This window comes from Pelodiscus sinensis, chromosome 6 (genome assembly GCF_052426305.1).
Source record: "Pelodiscus sinensis isolate ZL-2025 chromosome 6, ASM5242630v1, whole genome shotgun sequence".
Taxonomy (NCBI): domain Eukaryota; kingdom Metazoa; phylum Chordata; order Testudines; family Trionychidae; genus Pelodiscus; species Pelodiscus sinensis.
In genome coordinates this window covers 7,792,602-7,806,377 of record NC_143057.1, presented here as the reverse complement: position 1 = coordinate 7,806,377, position 13,776 = coordinate 7,792,602, and the positions used below count along the sequence as shown (strand labels likewise).

Genomic DNA, 13,776 nt, shown 5'->3' with positions numbered 1-13,776 from the left:
AAAGAAAGAAAGAAAGAAAGAAAGAAAGAAAGAAAGAAAGAAAGAAAGAAAGAAAGAAAGAAGCCAATATAGTTCTATGGCAAGAAGCCACAACCAGAAAATGAACCTTTCACTCCCCTTTCTTCCCTTCCAATATAGTAATTATTAAGCCCAAATAAAGCCAATAGGAAACCACAGACTATAACAAATGCATCTTAGTTATGAAATGAAAGGGGTGATCATCAGGAATGTCTTCTCCAGCTTGTCCCTAGATTCCCATTCTACTATTTTAAACACACACTTTTCAAATATACCCATTTATCAGTTTCGTTAGAGTGAGCATCATCTCAACCAGAGAAGAACATAATGAGTTTCCTCTTAGCTTTTTTGCTGTGGTTTATGATCTTCTGATACATGGAAAGCACCTACTGTCCCGTTTTTTAGAGGTGCTGCTTGGCAAATTATCTGTGGAAGAGGGTGATTCCTTGTTGTTAACAATTGCTTCTCCTTGGGACAGAAGCGACTCACTCTTAACTGCCTCTGCTGTTTTGGACTGAATCAACTCAAGTGTAACTAACTCTTTGGATTTGGCTTGAATCTGCTCGCTGTTACCCATTGCTTCTACTTCTGACTGAACGTAGTCTGTGATACAGATGACTTCTCTTTCAGGAATCTGCTGGGGTAAGGGCGGTGAGTCGTGTCTTTGACTATCAAACTGGCCATCCCTGGAAATGGCTAAACATCCATGACTATTGCTAGAGTGAGGGTCCCTTACAGGCTGCAGTTTCTTCTCCTCTTTTCCCCCATCTTGGTTAGTCTCCACAGTCACGGCAAATGGCTCAAAAGTGTCTACCATCCTCTCAGCTAGTGAATTAATGAAGCAGTTGTCTGAAGAAGAGTGATTAGTGTTCTCGACAGAGCATGCATGGGTCTGAAACAACCTCTGTAAATTGTCTCTCCTGACAAATTCACCATCAGAGGAACCAAGAGTGGAAATCAAGTCATCAACTGCCTGTTCTAAACTGGAACACGCTGAGCCTGGGATTTCATCATCCCAGGATTCCTCATCATTACTGCCTATGGATTCTCCATCGTCATCCTCATCATCATAATCTTGGGAGTCTTCTTCCTCCTCAGAAGACATAGTCAGTGAAGAATAAAACTGGTATCCCTCTTCATGCAGAGAAAAGGGGATATCGTAATTGGCTCGCCAGTCATATGCCTTAATGTTGAATGGCGAGCGGGCAAAATTGATAAATTCATGGAGGAAGTGATTCGTGTAATATAGCAAGTGAGGTTGCAAGAGATCGGCAAAGGCCTGGCTCTCCAGATCATAATGAGTCATGTTGTGCAGGATGATATGCTGTATGTCATTGACCAAAGACACACGGGTGCCACACAGTACTCTTAGTTCACGCTTGAGCCATGGAACCAATCTGTGGAGGCGAGAAGGGTTGCGGTGGAAAAAATCCGCCGAAATATCCCGATAGAAACCTCCGGCTTGGACATTCCTTACCCATACCCCAGATCGATATAGGGCTCTCCTGAACTTAATTGTGACCTGCTCCCGTACTTGCCCCAAGGATATTCCCCCTGGCTGAGATGGCCTTCGGATAGCAAACTGTCTCATCAGCTCTTCAATGGCCCACTCCCTTGCTTGAGATCGTGGACCTGAAAAGCCCTCACGCAGGATCCCATGGTCAGGTGGAGATTCCGGCCTTTGAGCAGAGGTTGACCTTACCTCAAACATGGCAGAGGATATGTTCTCCACAGGCAGAATGTACTCCTCAAAGTCATTGTCAGCCCTGATGGTGTGGAAGAAGGAATGGAAATATTGTTTGCAGAGAGGGCACTCAGCTTTCCGTTCTGACCATTCCTGTATGCAAGCAAAACAGAACCCGTGGAAGCAGGGATTTAAGTAAGACACATTTTGGATTCTCTCCAAGCAAATAGGGCATCTTGAGTCTGATGAGCCTTCCGCTGCTGCTGGAACATCCCCACTGCTTGTCCCAGCTATGGATGAAAAGCTGCCATCAGATTTAAATGCTTCATTTGAGGATGCCATGATCTACTGAAAGAGAGGGAAAAAAAGAGGCCAATCAGTAGGATGAGCGTATAGCACATGTTTGCCTCAACTGTTCTTGGCCAAAGAAATGGGATGAATTGGTACAATCATTGCACCTGGTCTCTAAGTATGACACAGACAAGACACCATAGATATCCTCATCCGGCTCTACTTGCTTAACGAAATCTAATTTATCAAAATTGTCTTTAACTTATTCTTCCCTATTCTGGCTTTTCCTCCCTCTTCCTTGCTGTTAATATTAATTGTGTTAAGTACCTGGTAATCCTTTTTAAAGATGACAGAAGCATCTCCTGTGAAGAAATGGGTTGTGCCCAGAAAAGCTCATGATACTATATTTTTTATATATATGTTTGTTAGTTTCTCAGGTGCTATAGAACCACCCTTTTTTTAAAGAAGCAAAACAGGCATTCAACACTTCTGCCTTCTTGTTGTCCAATATTCATTCTCCTTCCTGTTCATGGGAGTTCCTATATTTTCCTTCATCTTTCTCTTGTTCTTAATAGATTTATAGAACCTGTTCTGATTACTTTTTATGTCTCTTGATAGGTATAACTCACTTTGTGTCTTAACTTTTCTGATTTAATACCTACAGGCTCATGCTATTCTCTTGTATTTATCCTTAGCAATTCATCCATATTTCCACTGTGTGTAGGATTCCATATTGGCCTCTTAGGGTACATCTAAACTACATCCCTCTTTCGAAAGAGGAATGCAAATTAGACATACGAAATTGCAAATGAAGCCAGGATTTGAATTTCCCGTGCTTCATTTGCATAATTGCATCACGGTGTTCTTTCGAAAAACGCTATTTCGAAAGTGAAGCCACAGCTTAGATGCAGTTCTTTCAAAAAGAAAAACCTTTTTCAAAAGATCCTGTACTCCTCAAAAAGGCTTTTCTTTTAGAAAAAAAAAAACCACGTCTAGACCACGGTTTCACTTTCAAAAGAGCATTTTTTGAAAGAATGCCATGACACGATTATGCAAATGAAGCATGGGAAATTCAAATCCCGGCTTCATTTGCAATTTCTATATGTCTAATTTACATCCCTCTTTTGAAAGAGGGATGTAGTCTAGACATAGCCTTAGTATTCTTCCTCTCTTTCCTACCTTTAATATTGTCTCTCAGAGGGTATGTCTACACTACCCCGCTAGTTCGAACTAGCGGGGTAATGTATGCATACCGCACTTGCTAATGAAGCCCGGGATTTGAATTTCCCGGGCTTCATTAGCATAAGCGGGGAGCCGCCATTTTTAAATCCCCGCTGCTTCGAACCCCGTGCAGCGCGGCTACACGGGGCTCAAAGTAGGTAGTTCGGACTAGGTTCCTATTCCGAACTACCGTTACTCCTCGTGAAATGAGGTGTACCGGTAGTTCGGAATAGGCACCCTAGTCTGAACTACCTAGTTCGAGCCCCGTGTAGCCGCGCTGCACGGGGTTCGAAGCAGCGGGGATTTAAAAATGGCGGCTCCCCGCTTATGCTAATGAAGCCCGGGAAATTCAAATCCCGGGCTTCATTAGCAAGTGCGGTATGTATACATTACCCCGCTAGTTCGAACTAGGAGGGTAGTGTAAACATACCCTGAGATACTTCCAGGTCTCCTGTACTCCTTTTTCCCTTAAATGGTCTTACCATGAGACTTTTCCTCCCAGTTCTGTGAATTTTAAGTTTGTATTGTCCTTTTTCTGCCACCCAAATTCCTTCCTTTAGAAAAATGAAATCTATCATTTCATGATCACTTTGACCTAATTTGACTTCCACCTTCCTGTCTGCAACCAATTTCTCCTGCTAGTCAGAAGTCTTACTTGTGACCACAGCACAGACTTGCCTTAAGAATTGATTCACACATGGTACTATTAAAGAGTCCTATTAAAGAGTAATGCCTGAGACCAGTACTCTTTAAGAGTATTGGTCTCAGACATTACTCTTTGATAACAATTAGTATTAATAATATAATAATACAATATTATAATAATAATTAATAAAAATATATTACATAATGCTACCAGATAAAGTGAAGGCTCAAGCCTATCCATATTATTTATAACTTCTCCAAAAACAGATTCTGTATTCGAAGAGTTATTCTGGGTAGGCCATTTTATACTTTTCTTATATGATAAAAAGAAGATGAATCCTTGATTTAAGCACAAAGTCATCTTTAACTATGGAGTCACTATCAACATCTGTTTAATAAAGGGACTTAACCAAGTGTAAAGGTTTTATAAATGTTTTACCTAGAGGTAATTTGTAAATGGTATTTCCTTTTCTTGTAGTATTTCTCTTTTTTACTCCACTCTGATTTGTTCCCTTCATAAAGTATGTCTCTTTTTTCCCTCTCATGTCATCATCTCTCTATTGATCTCTTATTGTAGGCTTAAGGATCCATGTCTCCTGTTTTGCTCCAGACCAACAACAATATGATTGGCTCTTTTTGATGATGTCACAACTGCACGCCAGCTCACAATGATGGTATGGCTAGGACCTTGTTGCTTAACATTCAAAATCACAGTATTAGGGGTTCATTTTGGGAAAGGGAGAGAGGAAAGGGGAACTAAGAAGGAAAAAGAGAGAGGATTTTTTTAAATGTGTATATTATATTATTTCATATTATGTCAGTAGTACTGTTTAATAGGACCTGTATGTCCTGTCAAGACACATCAGGAACATGCTGCCTCTACTGCCATGTCATGAAACATAACAATAAAGGCCATATGAAAAATGGGGGACGGTTTGAAGGTAAAATGATTTGTAAACAATGTTTGTTAGGTTTTAAGTAAGGTGTTTGAACAGGAATTTTCATGAATATTGAAATATAGATCCAGTTTCACAGATCTTCCCCTCCCCCGCATTGGTTAAATGGTATTTTTTTATCAGCTCGAACAGTAACATCCCACTGGACTAATGGAGACCCCTGGAGAGGAATGTTCCCTCTAACCTGGACACTGCTGCAGAAAGGAACTATAAAACCTCAGCTATGGCTAGGGAAGAAGTCTCATATGAATCCTTTCCCCCCTCCAAAAAAATCAAATTTTAACTTAGGTTACCCAAATACACCTGCGGTCAGCAGCATCTGCAACAATCCCTCCCACCAACCACTTCCTAAGGGTTTTTGGGGGGGCAGGGATGGGAAAGGAACTTAATCCTTTAGTAACAGATGTGAAACGTTTTGTAAGACTCATGGAAAGACGCCCCAATGCTGCTTAAATCATGCAATTAGTAAGTGCAAGCAAGTTGTTATAGCCCCTCTTTTCTTTTCAGCAAATTAACATGTTTGTTCCATTTAAAATAGTAAGGAGACTATAGCTGCAGTTGAAAAAAGAGTTATGCTTTTATCTTTGTTTTAGCTATAACCTGATGGCCGACAACATTTTAACAAATTTCAAGGGGTGTATAGGGAACCCTCACTCGCCGGAATGCTGGCTAATGCAACTCAAGTCACATTGCAGGCAGGAGTAATGAAAAAGCTCATAGCTATTGAACTGAAAATCTACCCCAAGTTAGTTTTTTCAGGGGCTATGTCTAGACTGCAAGCCTCTTTCGAAAGATACTTTTGAAAGAGCCTCTTTCGAAAGAGAGCGTCTAGACTGCACGTTGAACTTTCGAAAAAGCGGCTTGCTTTTTCGAAAGAAAGCATCCAGTGAGTCTGGATGCTCTCTTTCGAAGAAGCCCTATTTACATTGAAGAACGCCTTCTTTCGAAAGAGGAACTTTCGAAAGAAGGCGTTCTTCCTCGTGAAATGAGGTTTACCGCCATCGAAAGAAAAGCAGCGTTCTTTCGATTTAATTTCAAAAGAACGCGGCTGCAGTCTAGACGCAGGTGAGGTTTTTCGAAAAAAGGCTACTTTTTTCGAAAAAACCCCTGAGTCTGGACACAGCCAGGGAGTGTAGCACCAGAAGGAGCTAATCTTGACAGCTGCAATACTCAGGGATGAGCTATGAGGCACTAGATTAAAAAGGGATTTAATTTTTTCCCACTCATAGGAAAATGAGTAAGTCTGTACTCTAGGGGTATGTCTACACTGCGGGCTAAAGTCGAATTAAGATACACAACTTCAGCTACATTAATTGCGTAGCTGAAGTTGAAGTAGCTTAACTCGGCTGTAAGTGCTGTCTCCACTGAAGGAAGTTGAAGGAAGTACAACTCAATCTTTCACTTTGCTTCCTCCTCGTGAAATGAGGGTTATAAAAGTTGGAATAAGAATCCCGTTATTTCAAAATTATTTCAAAATAACGGGCTTGCTGCGTAGATGTGCACTAGGAGAGGATGTAAAGCCAGAGATTTAAAAAAATATTGTGTATGTGAGAAGCCTGCCATCCATTGTATCTCTTCTCTATGGGTCCTTACAGTGACAGGGAACAAAACTGGATTATTACAGATTTGTCTTTGCAATGAATTTTAGAACCAGCACTCATGGTACAAATGCCACTAGAGTTTATTGCAAAGAAACATCAGTTAGAAAATACAAGACATCAGGGCCTATTGGGTAACTGTACATGAAAACTACCATTTAAACACAATGGTACACTTAATTTGCTGTTTCTATAAGATTGGATCTCACATTATGCCTAGCGATTGCACACTAGATAGTGGTAAAGGCAGGCACTTATAAATGCCCAGAGGAGAATCCTACACTAAGTGAAGTCAGACCAGCGTTTCTTTCTGTGTATGTCTAGACTGCATCCATCTGTCGGCAGAGGGATGCAGAATAGGCAGGTCTACATTGCATAAAAATTTGCATAAAAATGGCCACTGCTTTTGCCGACTCAGCACTTTGTCGGTTAAAAAGCAGCAGTCTAGAGGGGGATCTGTCGAGAAAGAAAGCCTTTTCTGACAGATCCTGTAATCCTCCTTGCAGGAGGCATAAGGGATCTGTCAAAAAAGGCTTTTTTTCTCGACAGATCCCCCTCTAGACTGCTGCTTTTTGCAGACAAAGTGCTGAGTCAACAAAAGCGGCAGCCATTTTATGCAAATTAGGCACTGGATATTTAAATCCCTGATTCATTTGCAATGTTGACCTGCCTAATCTGCATCCCTTTGCGGACAGAGGGATGCAGTCTAGACATACCCTCTGAGACTCAGTTCCACCCCCAGTGTCACCCAGAAGTCATCACCCCCAATGGAGACAGGAACAATGTCTGATAGTTTATAATGAGATAAGATTGAGATAAAGGTGTGTGTTATGTTTGGTTCTGGACTGAAATCTTTCCTCCAAACTACTACAAGTTAAGCAGATCCCTGAAAAGGAGCCGAGCACAGAGTGTTCTGACAATCCAGTATGTTCTTTGAAGTGTCTGTCTCTAGCAAGGATGAGACAAAACACCTGTGGAGAGCCTCTAATCAGATTTAGGTAAGAATCATTTATATTCTATCAGTGAAACCCAGCTCCACAGCCTCAGAAAAAAAATGAGGTCTGCAAATCAGAGAAGATATTTACACAGGTGATGCTCCCATATAACTTATACGCTGCACTGCATCTGTAGTCAAAGAATTCTCGGGTACAAAGCTCCTCAAAAGGTAAGCATCTTGATTCCTATAAAGTGAAAGTGACAGATTTTGCTTCGTTGCACCAGCTGGAGCAAGTCAAATATAGGCTCAGCTCTCCATGTAAAAAGAGGGAAAGTTACAAGGGGAAAAGAGAAAAGCTTTGGAGAAACTAGTTTTTGAGGACCTCTGGTATCATGATTAGGCTCAGATGTTTGCAATACTATTATGTCCCTCATCCTCTGCTGGTCTTTTGGAAGGTATAAAGGATGAAGAGATTCCCCTAAGTCATATCAGGGGTAGTATTCTGCATTTCGTACTCTAGTAGCTCCTCCAGAGACTTCTTAACATTGTTCACCTTCTCTGGACTCTAGTTTAGAACTTCCTGTGACAAGTCCTGGAAGGAAGCCCCAGAGGGGAAGCAAATTGGACGCACTTCCATGCTGTGTCATGCTTTCTGAATTTTGTCTTGAATGACAGCAGGAAGGCCATAGATGAGGGACATGAGGATCAGACATACGGACTGCAGCTGCCAGATGGCGGTACAGAACATAGCCAGAGTATGAGACTCCATCAGGTGTGAAAAATGAGGTGAGCACAAGTTAGGGCAGGTCCCTCTTTTCAAGAGATCACCTAACATTTTGAGTGAAGGGTTGGAGGAAGGTCAAAAGGATAGCTCTTGTTGAGCAGCACCACTGGCCTCATTCCCTTTGAGCTTCCCACTGCTCTGGCCTCTCTATTACAGTTGCCTCTCCATTACAGTTATTCTTATCTATACCATGCTTAACTTATTTGATCTGGGAGAGAAGCAAAGTTTAGGAAAATCAACACTGAAGGTTTAGCATCTGTATGCATTATTCAAGATGTGGGTGTACCATGTTTTTATATCTTATTGCCTCTATATAAAACCATGGTACACCCACATCTTGAAAACTGCATACAAATGTGATTGCTTCATCTCAAAAAAGATATATTGGCATTGGAAAAGGTTCAGAAAAGGGCAACAAAATGATTAGGATTCGGAATGGGTCCTATATGAAGAGAGATTAAAAAGACGTGGACTTTTCAGCTTAGAAAAGAGGAGACTAAGGGGGGATAGGATAGAGGTCTGTAAAATCATGACTGGTGTGGAAAAAGTGAATAATGAAAAATTATTTACTTATTCCCACAATATAAGAACAAGGGGTTCACTAAATAAAATTAATAGGCAGCAGGTTTAAAACAAATAAAGGGAAGTTTTTCTTCACTCACTGCACAGTCAATCTGTGGAACTCCTTTCCAGAGGATGTTGTGAAGACTAGGACTTTAACAGAGTTAAAAAAAAGAGCTAAATACATTCATAGAGGTTAGGTCCAACAATGACTATTAACTAGGTTGGGTAGGAATGGTGTCCCTAGCCTCTGTTTGTCTGGAAATGGATGACAGGAAAGGATCATGTGATGATTTTCTGTTGTGATCCCTCCCTCTGGGGCATCTGGTATTGGCCACTGTCGGCAGACAGGATACTGGGCTAGATGGACTTTTGGTCTGACCCAGTATAACCATTCTTATGTTCAGTTTCTTCACTCTACTCTGGTAGCACAGATTGACAAGTCAAGTTATGAAGAAGTAGATTAGCCTCAGAAAACTAATAATGAAAGGAGTCAAATTCATTCTACTGAGAAGCAGAGAATTTTATTTTTAGGTGTCTCTCCTCTTCCTTGTGGAAAGTTCCAGCTTTTGGGGAAAAAATCCCAAAATCAGAATATATGTTGGTCAAACTCCAGAAGAAAAGAGCAGAAATACCCTTGTCATGTCTCATTCGGAACTTCAATGTGAGTGTTTTTGGAACTCATTCTTTCTACATCTCCTGTCCTATGATGCATCCCTTATCCTCTGGTAATGAGGGGGCATCACAGGAGTCCTTCTCCATAGGGCATTATGGGATAGGTTGTCCAGCTAGCCTGGCTCCCAGAATAGAAGCCTTGGGCACCTGGGCCACATCTCCCATGAAATCAACCATTTTTAAATCAAGATTTGGTTTGGGGCGTTCAGTTGTTCTATTGAATATCAAGGTTTTCCACGATACGGGTGCTATCTATTAAAAGTTCACTGACAACCCCCTTGTCCGTCAGCCCTCATTAAAATGCTTTTGATTTTGAAGAACCTGAACATCGTGTGGGACACAAATTTGTTAAGCAACCTAGTGGCTGCCACCAATCTATGCATTTGACACCCTAACACTAGTCCCATTGTTTAAGTAGCCAAAGTTTCTGCTAATATTTACCCTAAATTTTTCCTTAGGGAGGTGAAGAGGAATTTCTCTCACCTGGAGGAAAACTAATCCCTGTCTATTCCATAGTCTCCCTCATCTTGCATCCATGATTTATGAGGGATACCTAAGATCTAGGCATTACTCTAGGGCTGTGTCTATACTGGCAAGTTTTTCCACACAATCATCTGCTTTTGCGGAAAAACTTGCCAGCTGTCTACACTGGCCGCTTGAATTTCCGGAAAAGCACCGACGATCTCATGTAAGATCGTCAGTGCTTTTCCGGAAATACTATGCTGCTCCCGTTCGGGTAAAAGTCTTTTTCCAAAAGACTTTTGCGCAAAAGGGCCAGTGTAGACAGCACAGTACTGTTTTCCGCAAAAAAGCCCCGATCGCGAAAATGGCGATTGGGGCTTTTTTGCGGAAAACCGCGTCTAGATTGGCCACGGACGCTTTTCCACAAAAAGTGCTTTTGCAGAAAAGCATCCTGCCAATCTAAACGTGTTTTTCCAAAAATGCTTTTAATGGAAAACTTTTCCGTTAAAAGCATTTTTGGAAAATCATGCCAGTGTAGACGTAGCCTAGATGAACAAATGCATGGGACAGACCAGATGGATAAAAAAAAACCCTTTTATTTAAAAACAGCTGCGGAGGCATTTTCAGGTAGATACAATAGAAGCTAATGAAGCACGTTAACAAATCATAAAGACCATCTCATAAAATTTACCTTTGCCTCCAGCTTCTGTATCTAGGGATAAATCACCCTTCTGAACTACACCACTGATCAGTGCACTTCAAACTGGATACTCGATTCCACCACTTCATTAGCCCATCACATCTTCTCTTGGCAGCCTATCTGAAGTAAACCCCCTCTGACAGGCTGCTGGCAGATCTATTGAGAAACTCCTCGTGCAGTAGTTCTGTGTTTTTAAAACGGAACTGCACATTGTCAGAGGCGAAACATTCAGAGCCTCCTCCAGAGCCCCATGTATTCTCTGACAGAAAGCGTCGGCTTCCACGGCGTAGCCCCCTCCTGCTTTCTGTCATGCACTTCTGCTCTGTTCTATGGTGCACAGGCATTGCAGTGGCAGCATCGGACTAATTAAATAAAGGTCACACATGTAGAGCTGGGATGGGACCAGGGAGTAAGAACCCTTTACACAGGACACATTAAACTAAATAGGCAGGAGTAGGCAGACAATGTGACCATTCCCACCTTCCAGGAGTCAGGGAAAGGTTGGGAAAATGGTGGAGCCTTGGCTGAGGGCACAGGGCTAACTCCAGGAGAGGGTCTGTAGTGGTAACTCCGGGAGAGGGTTTGTGACTGAGAATTTTCAGGGGAGAGAAGGTTTATGAGGAACACCTGGCAGACAGGTCAGTTGCTTAGATGCCTACATCCCTACTTTTCAGCACTTCTCTTCTGCCGAGGTCAGCTTGCTGGCTTCTGAAGATCCCTTTCTTAGGTACCTAGCCCTCCCCATGTATCCCATGGGAAACCTGAGCACCCATCTCAGAGTTGAGGATTCCACTACTGGAATCCTCAGTCGCAACACTGAGTGAAGCAGCATCAAATACTTTTGAAGATGAAGGCCTCAGAGTGTATGGGGGCATTTCTCTCAAGCACAGCATCTCTTGGGGTGATACAGTTGTACACCCCACATGGTTACGTCCATGTTTAAATTCAGCATGTGCTCAATAAACAAGGATCGCTCCAATAGCTAAAGAAATGTTCAATACCTAATCAATTAACTGTATATATAACCCTTTCATCAGGACTATTCTCAGTCTTGGCTGAGATGCCATGGGCTTCCCACAGAACTGCGCTTCAGGCTCTTTTGTGTGGTTTCCCCTTTAATTTAACATTTTGTTGTAAAATCATATATATAGTAGCCCAGTGTCTGAGAGTCTGTAACGCTGAAATGCTGGCTGTTCCCTCTGGGCGGCGCTGTTGCCTGAAATGCTGGCTGTTCCCTCTGGGTGGCCAGTGTTGCATGGGGAGTGCGGGGCCCAAATGGCCGCTTGCTCCCCCGTGGCAGCCCGGTTGAGCAGCGCAGAAGTCAGACGAGCACCATGGCGGGAGGGGAAGGAGGGTGGGGCGGTGATGTGTGGCATGACAGCGGCTCCAGGCCCTGCCCCCTGGCCATGTATGTTACCACCCCGCCACCACTCCTTCACCTCCCACCATGGCGCTTGGCTGACTTCTGTGCCGCTCAGCCAGGCTGCCGCGTGGGAGCAAGTGGCACAAGCGACCGTTTGGGCTCCACTCTCCCCATGCAGCAAGAGGAGCGCGGTGCCCAAAAGGCCATTTGGGCTCCACGGTCCCCCGAGTGAGAGGCAGGAGGGGAGGAGAAGAGAAAGAGAGAGACAGAGAGAGGCAGGAGGCAGAGGAGAGCTGAGGGGGCGGGGAGGCAGTAGGAGGAGGAGAGAGAGAGAGACGGAGCAAGAGACCAGAGGCTCAGGAGAGAAGACTGACATGGAGGAGAGACCTGAAAATCCCATCTTATGACAGGCTAATTGGTTAGTATCTAATGGATGTTGAACTGAGCAAAAGAGGGGGAAATGCCAAACAAAAGTACCATTTTAAATCATTCCTAAAATTTCCTTGTTTTGTGCTTTGTTGGAGTTGGGCCTTTAGTATGATCGTTGCTGGAAATGATTACACACTACTCATGCAAATGTAAACGTGCTCATACTGTGGTCACTGTATGCAAGTTGGATAATGACAAAGACTTCCCTCTGCTGCGCACTGCAGATTGCAGTCAGCGATGGTACTTCTAGGTGAGCATATTAATTAACCTTGTGATGATGTGGTGCCAGGATTTTTGTCTGTGAGCACAATTCTGCAGTTGAAAAATAGATTTACCCATGCAGAAGAGCTTAAAAAGCTGTCCCTGGCAAGGGGATAAAAACAAAATCCATTTTTAATGTTTGGAAGCTTGTAGCTTAGCTCACATTATTAGGAAGCCATTGTTTTCATTCTGTGCTCCTGTAAATTGCCTGCTTTGGGGAGATATTATCTAAGTGAGAGGAGGGATTTTTTTTAATACCCATAAAGGCATCAGGGACCCTGCAGTTCAAAAATACCCAAGTCTCGGCTGAGGCGCAGCTGTATACTCAGCTTTTAGTGCAGTGATTTACAACAAATTGCTGCAAAAATTCTCCAGAGTAAGATCTGTAAAGCCCTTTAATCCTCCTCATTGCTTTAATGTAGAACATGCAGAACCATCACGGGACCTTTTCCTAAGATGTAATTGAACTAATCACAAACTGGAGGAAGATAGCCATAATACAGCTATTCAAAGCCAGCTATTAGTTGCTCACCAACAGGGTTATAGAAGATGCGATTCATCCCTACAACTGGAGTTCATCCCACACTGGGACAATAATTAATTTGAATTGTTAATGAATTACTTAGTTTCTGGAATTACTTAGTTTCAACCTTATTAAAATATTTTGTGTCAAATAAATAAAATAATACAATAACATAATCATTTTGACTTTCATATTATATATCAATATAACATATATATATGAATACACAATCACACATATTACATATGTGCACACAAATAACATAAGTTCAAATGATAACATTGGAGAACAATGCTTTGACCTTATATAAATGAAACATTTTGATAAATCCCCACAAAACTGGACTAAACTGATGCAGTCCTGTGAAATGTTTAGAAATGATCAAATCAGCATTTTCAAATGTTCCGTCCCTTCTAGATTTCACTATAAGCTGGGTCCACATTTACCAATTTACCCACATAATTATGTCAGGGTTCTGATTTTTTTTCCTCAAATAGTTATGCCCATAAAAGCTGTAGTGTAAATTGTGTCATAGCCTAAAGATGCCTTATATTGATAGAGCATTTTGGGGTTTCCAGACTGAAATAAGCTGTACTGGTCTACACACATTTATACTGGTATGACTGTGTCCATGCTGGTGGAGGGGTCACTGTAATTACACTCGTCTA

The 13,776-nt window shown here is 42.2% G+C and overlaps 1 protein-coding gene across 2 annotated transcripts; it reads right to left on the bottom strand.

Moving 5' to 3' along the window:
* Nucleotides 1-277: 277 nt before the first annotated feature.
* On the bottom strand, nt 278-4,469 carry LOC112545323 (E3 ubiquitin-protein ligase Topors-like). Of its 2 annotated transcripts, none has more exons than XM_025183187.3 (2): nt 4,299-4,469; nt 278-2,050 (listed from the first exon to the last, which is right to left on the bottom strand). In XM_025183187.3, the coding sequence occupies exon 2, from the start codon at nt 2,042-2,044 to the stop codon at nt 377-379; it is 1,668 nt and encodes a 555-aa protein (XP_025038972.3). In that variant the 5' UTR covers nt 2,045-2,050; nt 4,299-4,469; the 3' UTR covers nt 278-376. The 2 variants fall into 2 exon arrangements, with proteins under 2 accessions (XP_025038972.3, XP_025038975.3); XM_025183190.3 differs by having other exon boundaries at nt 278-2,047.
* Nucleotides 4,470-13,776: the final 9,307 nt, after the last annotated feature.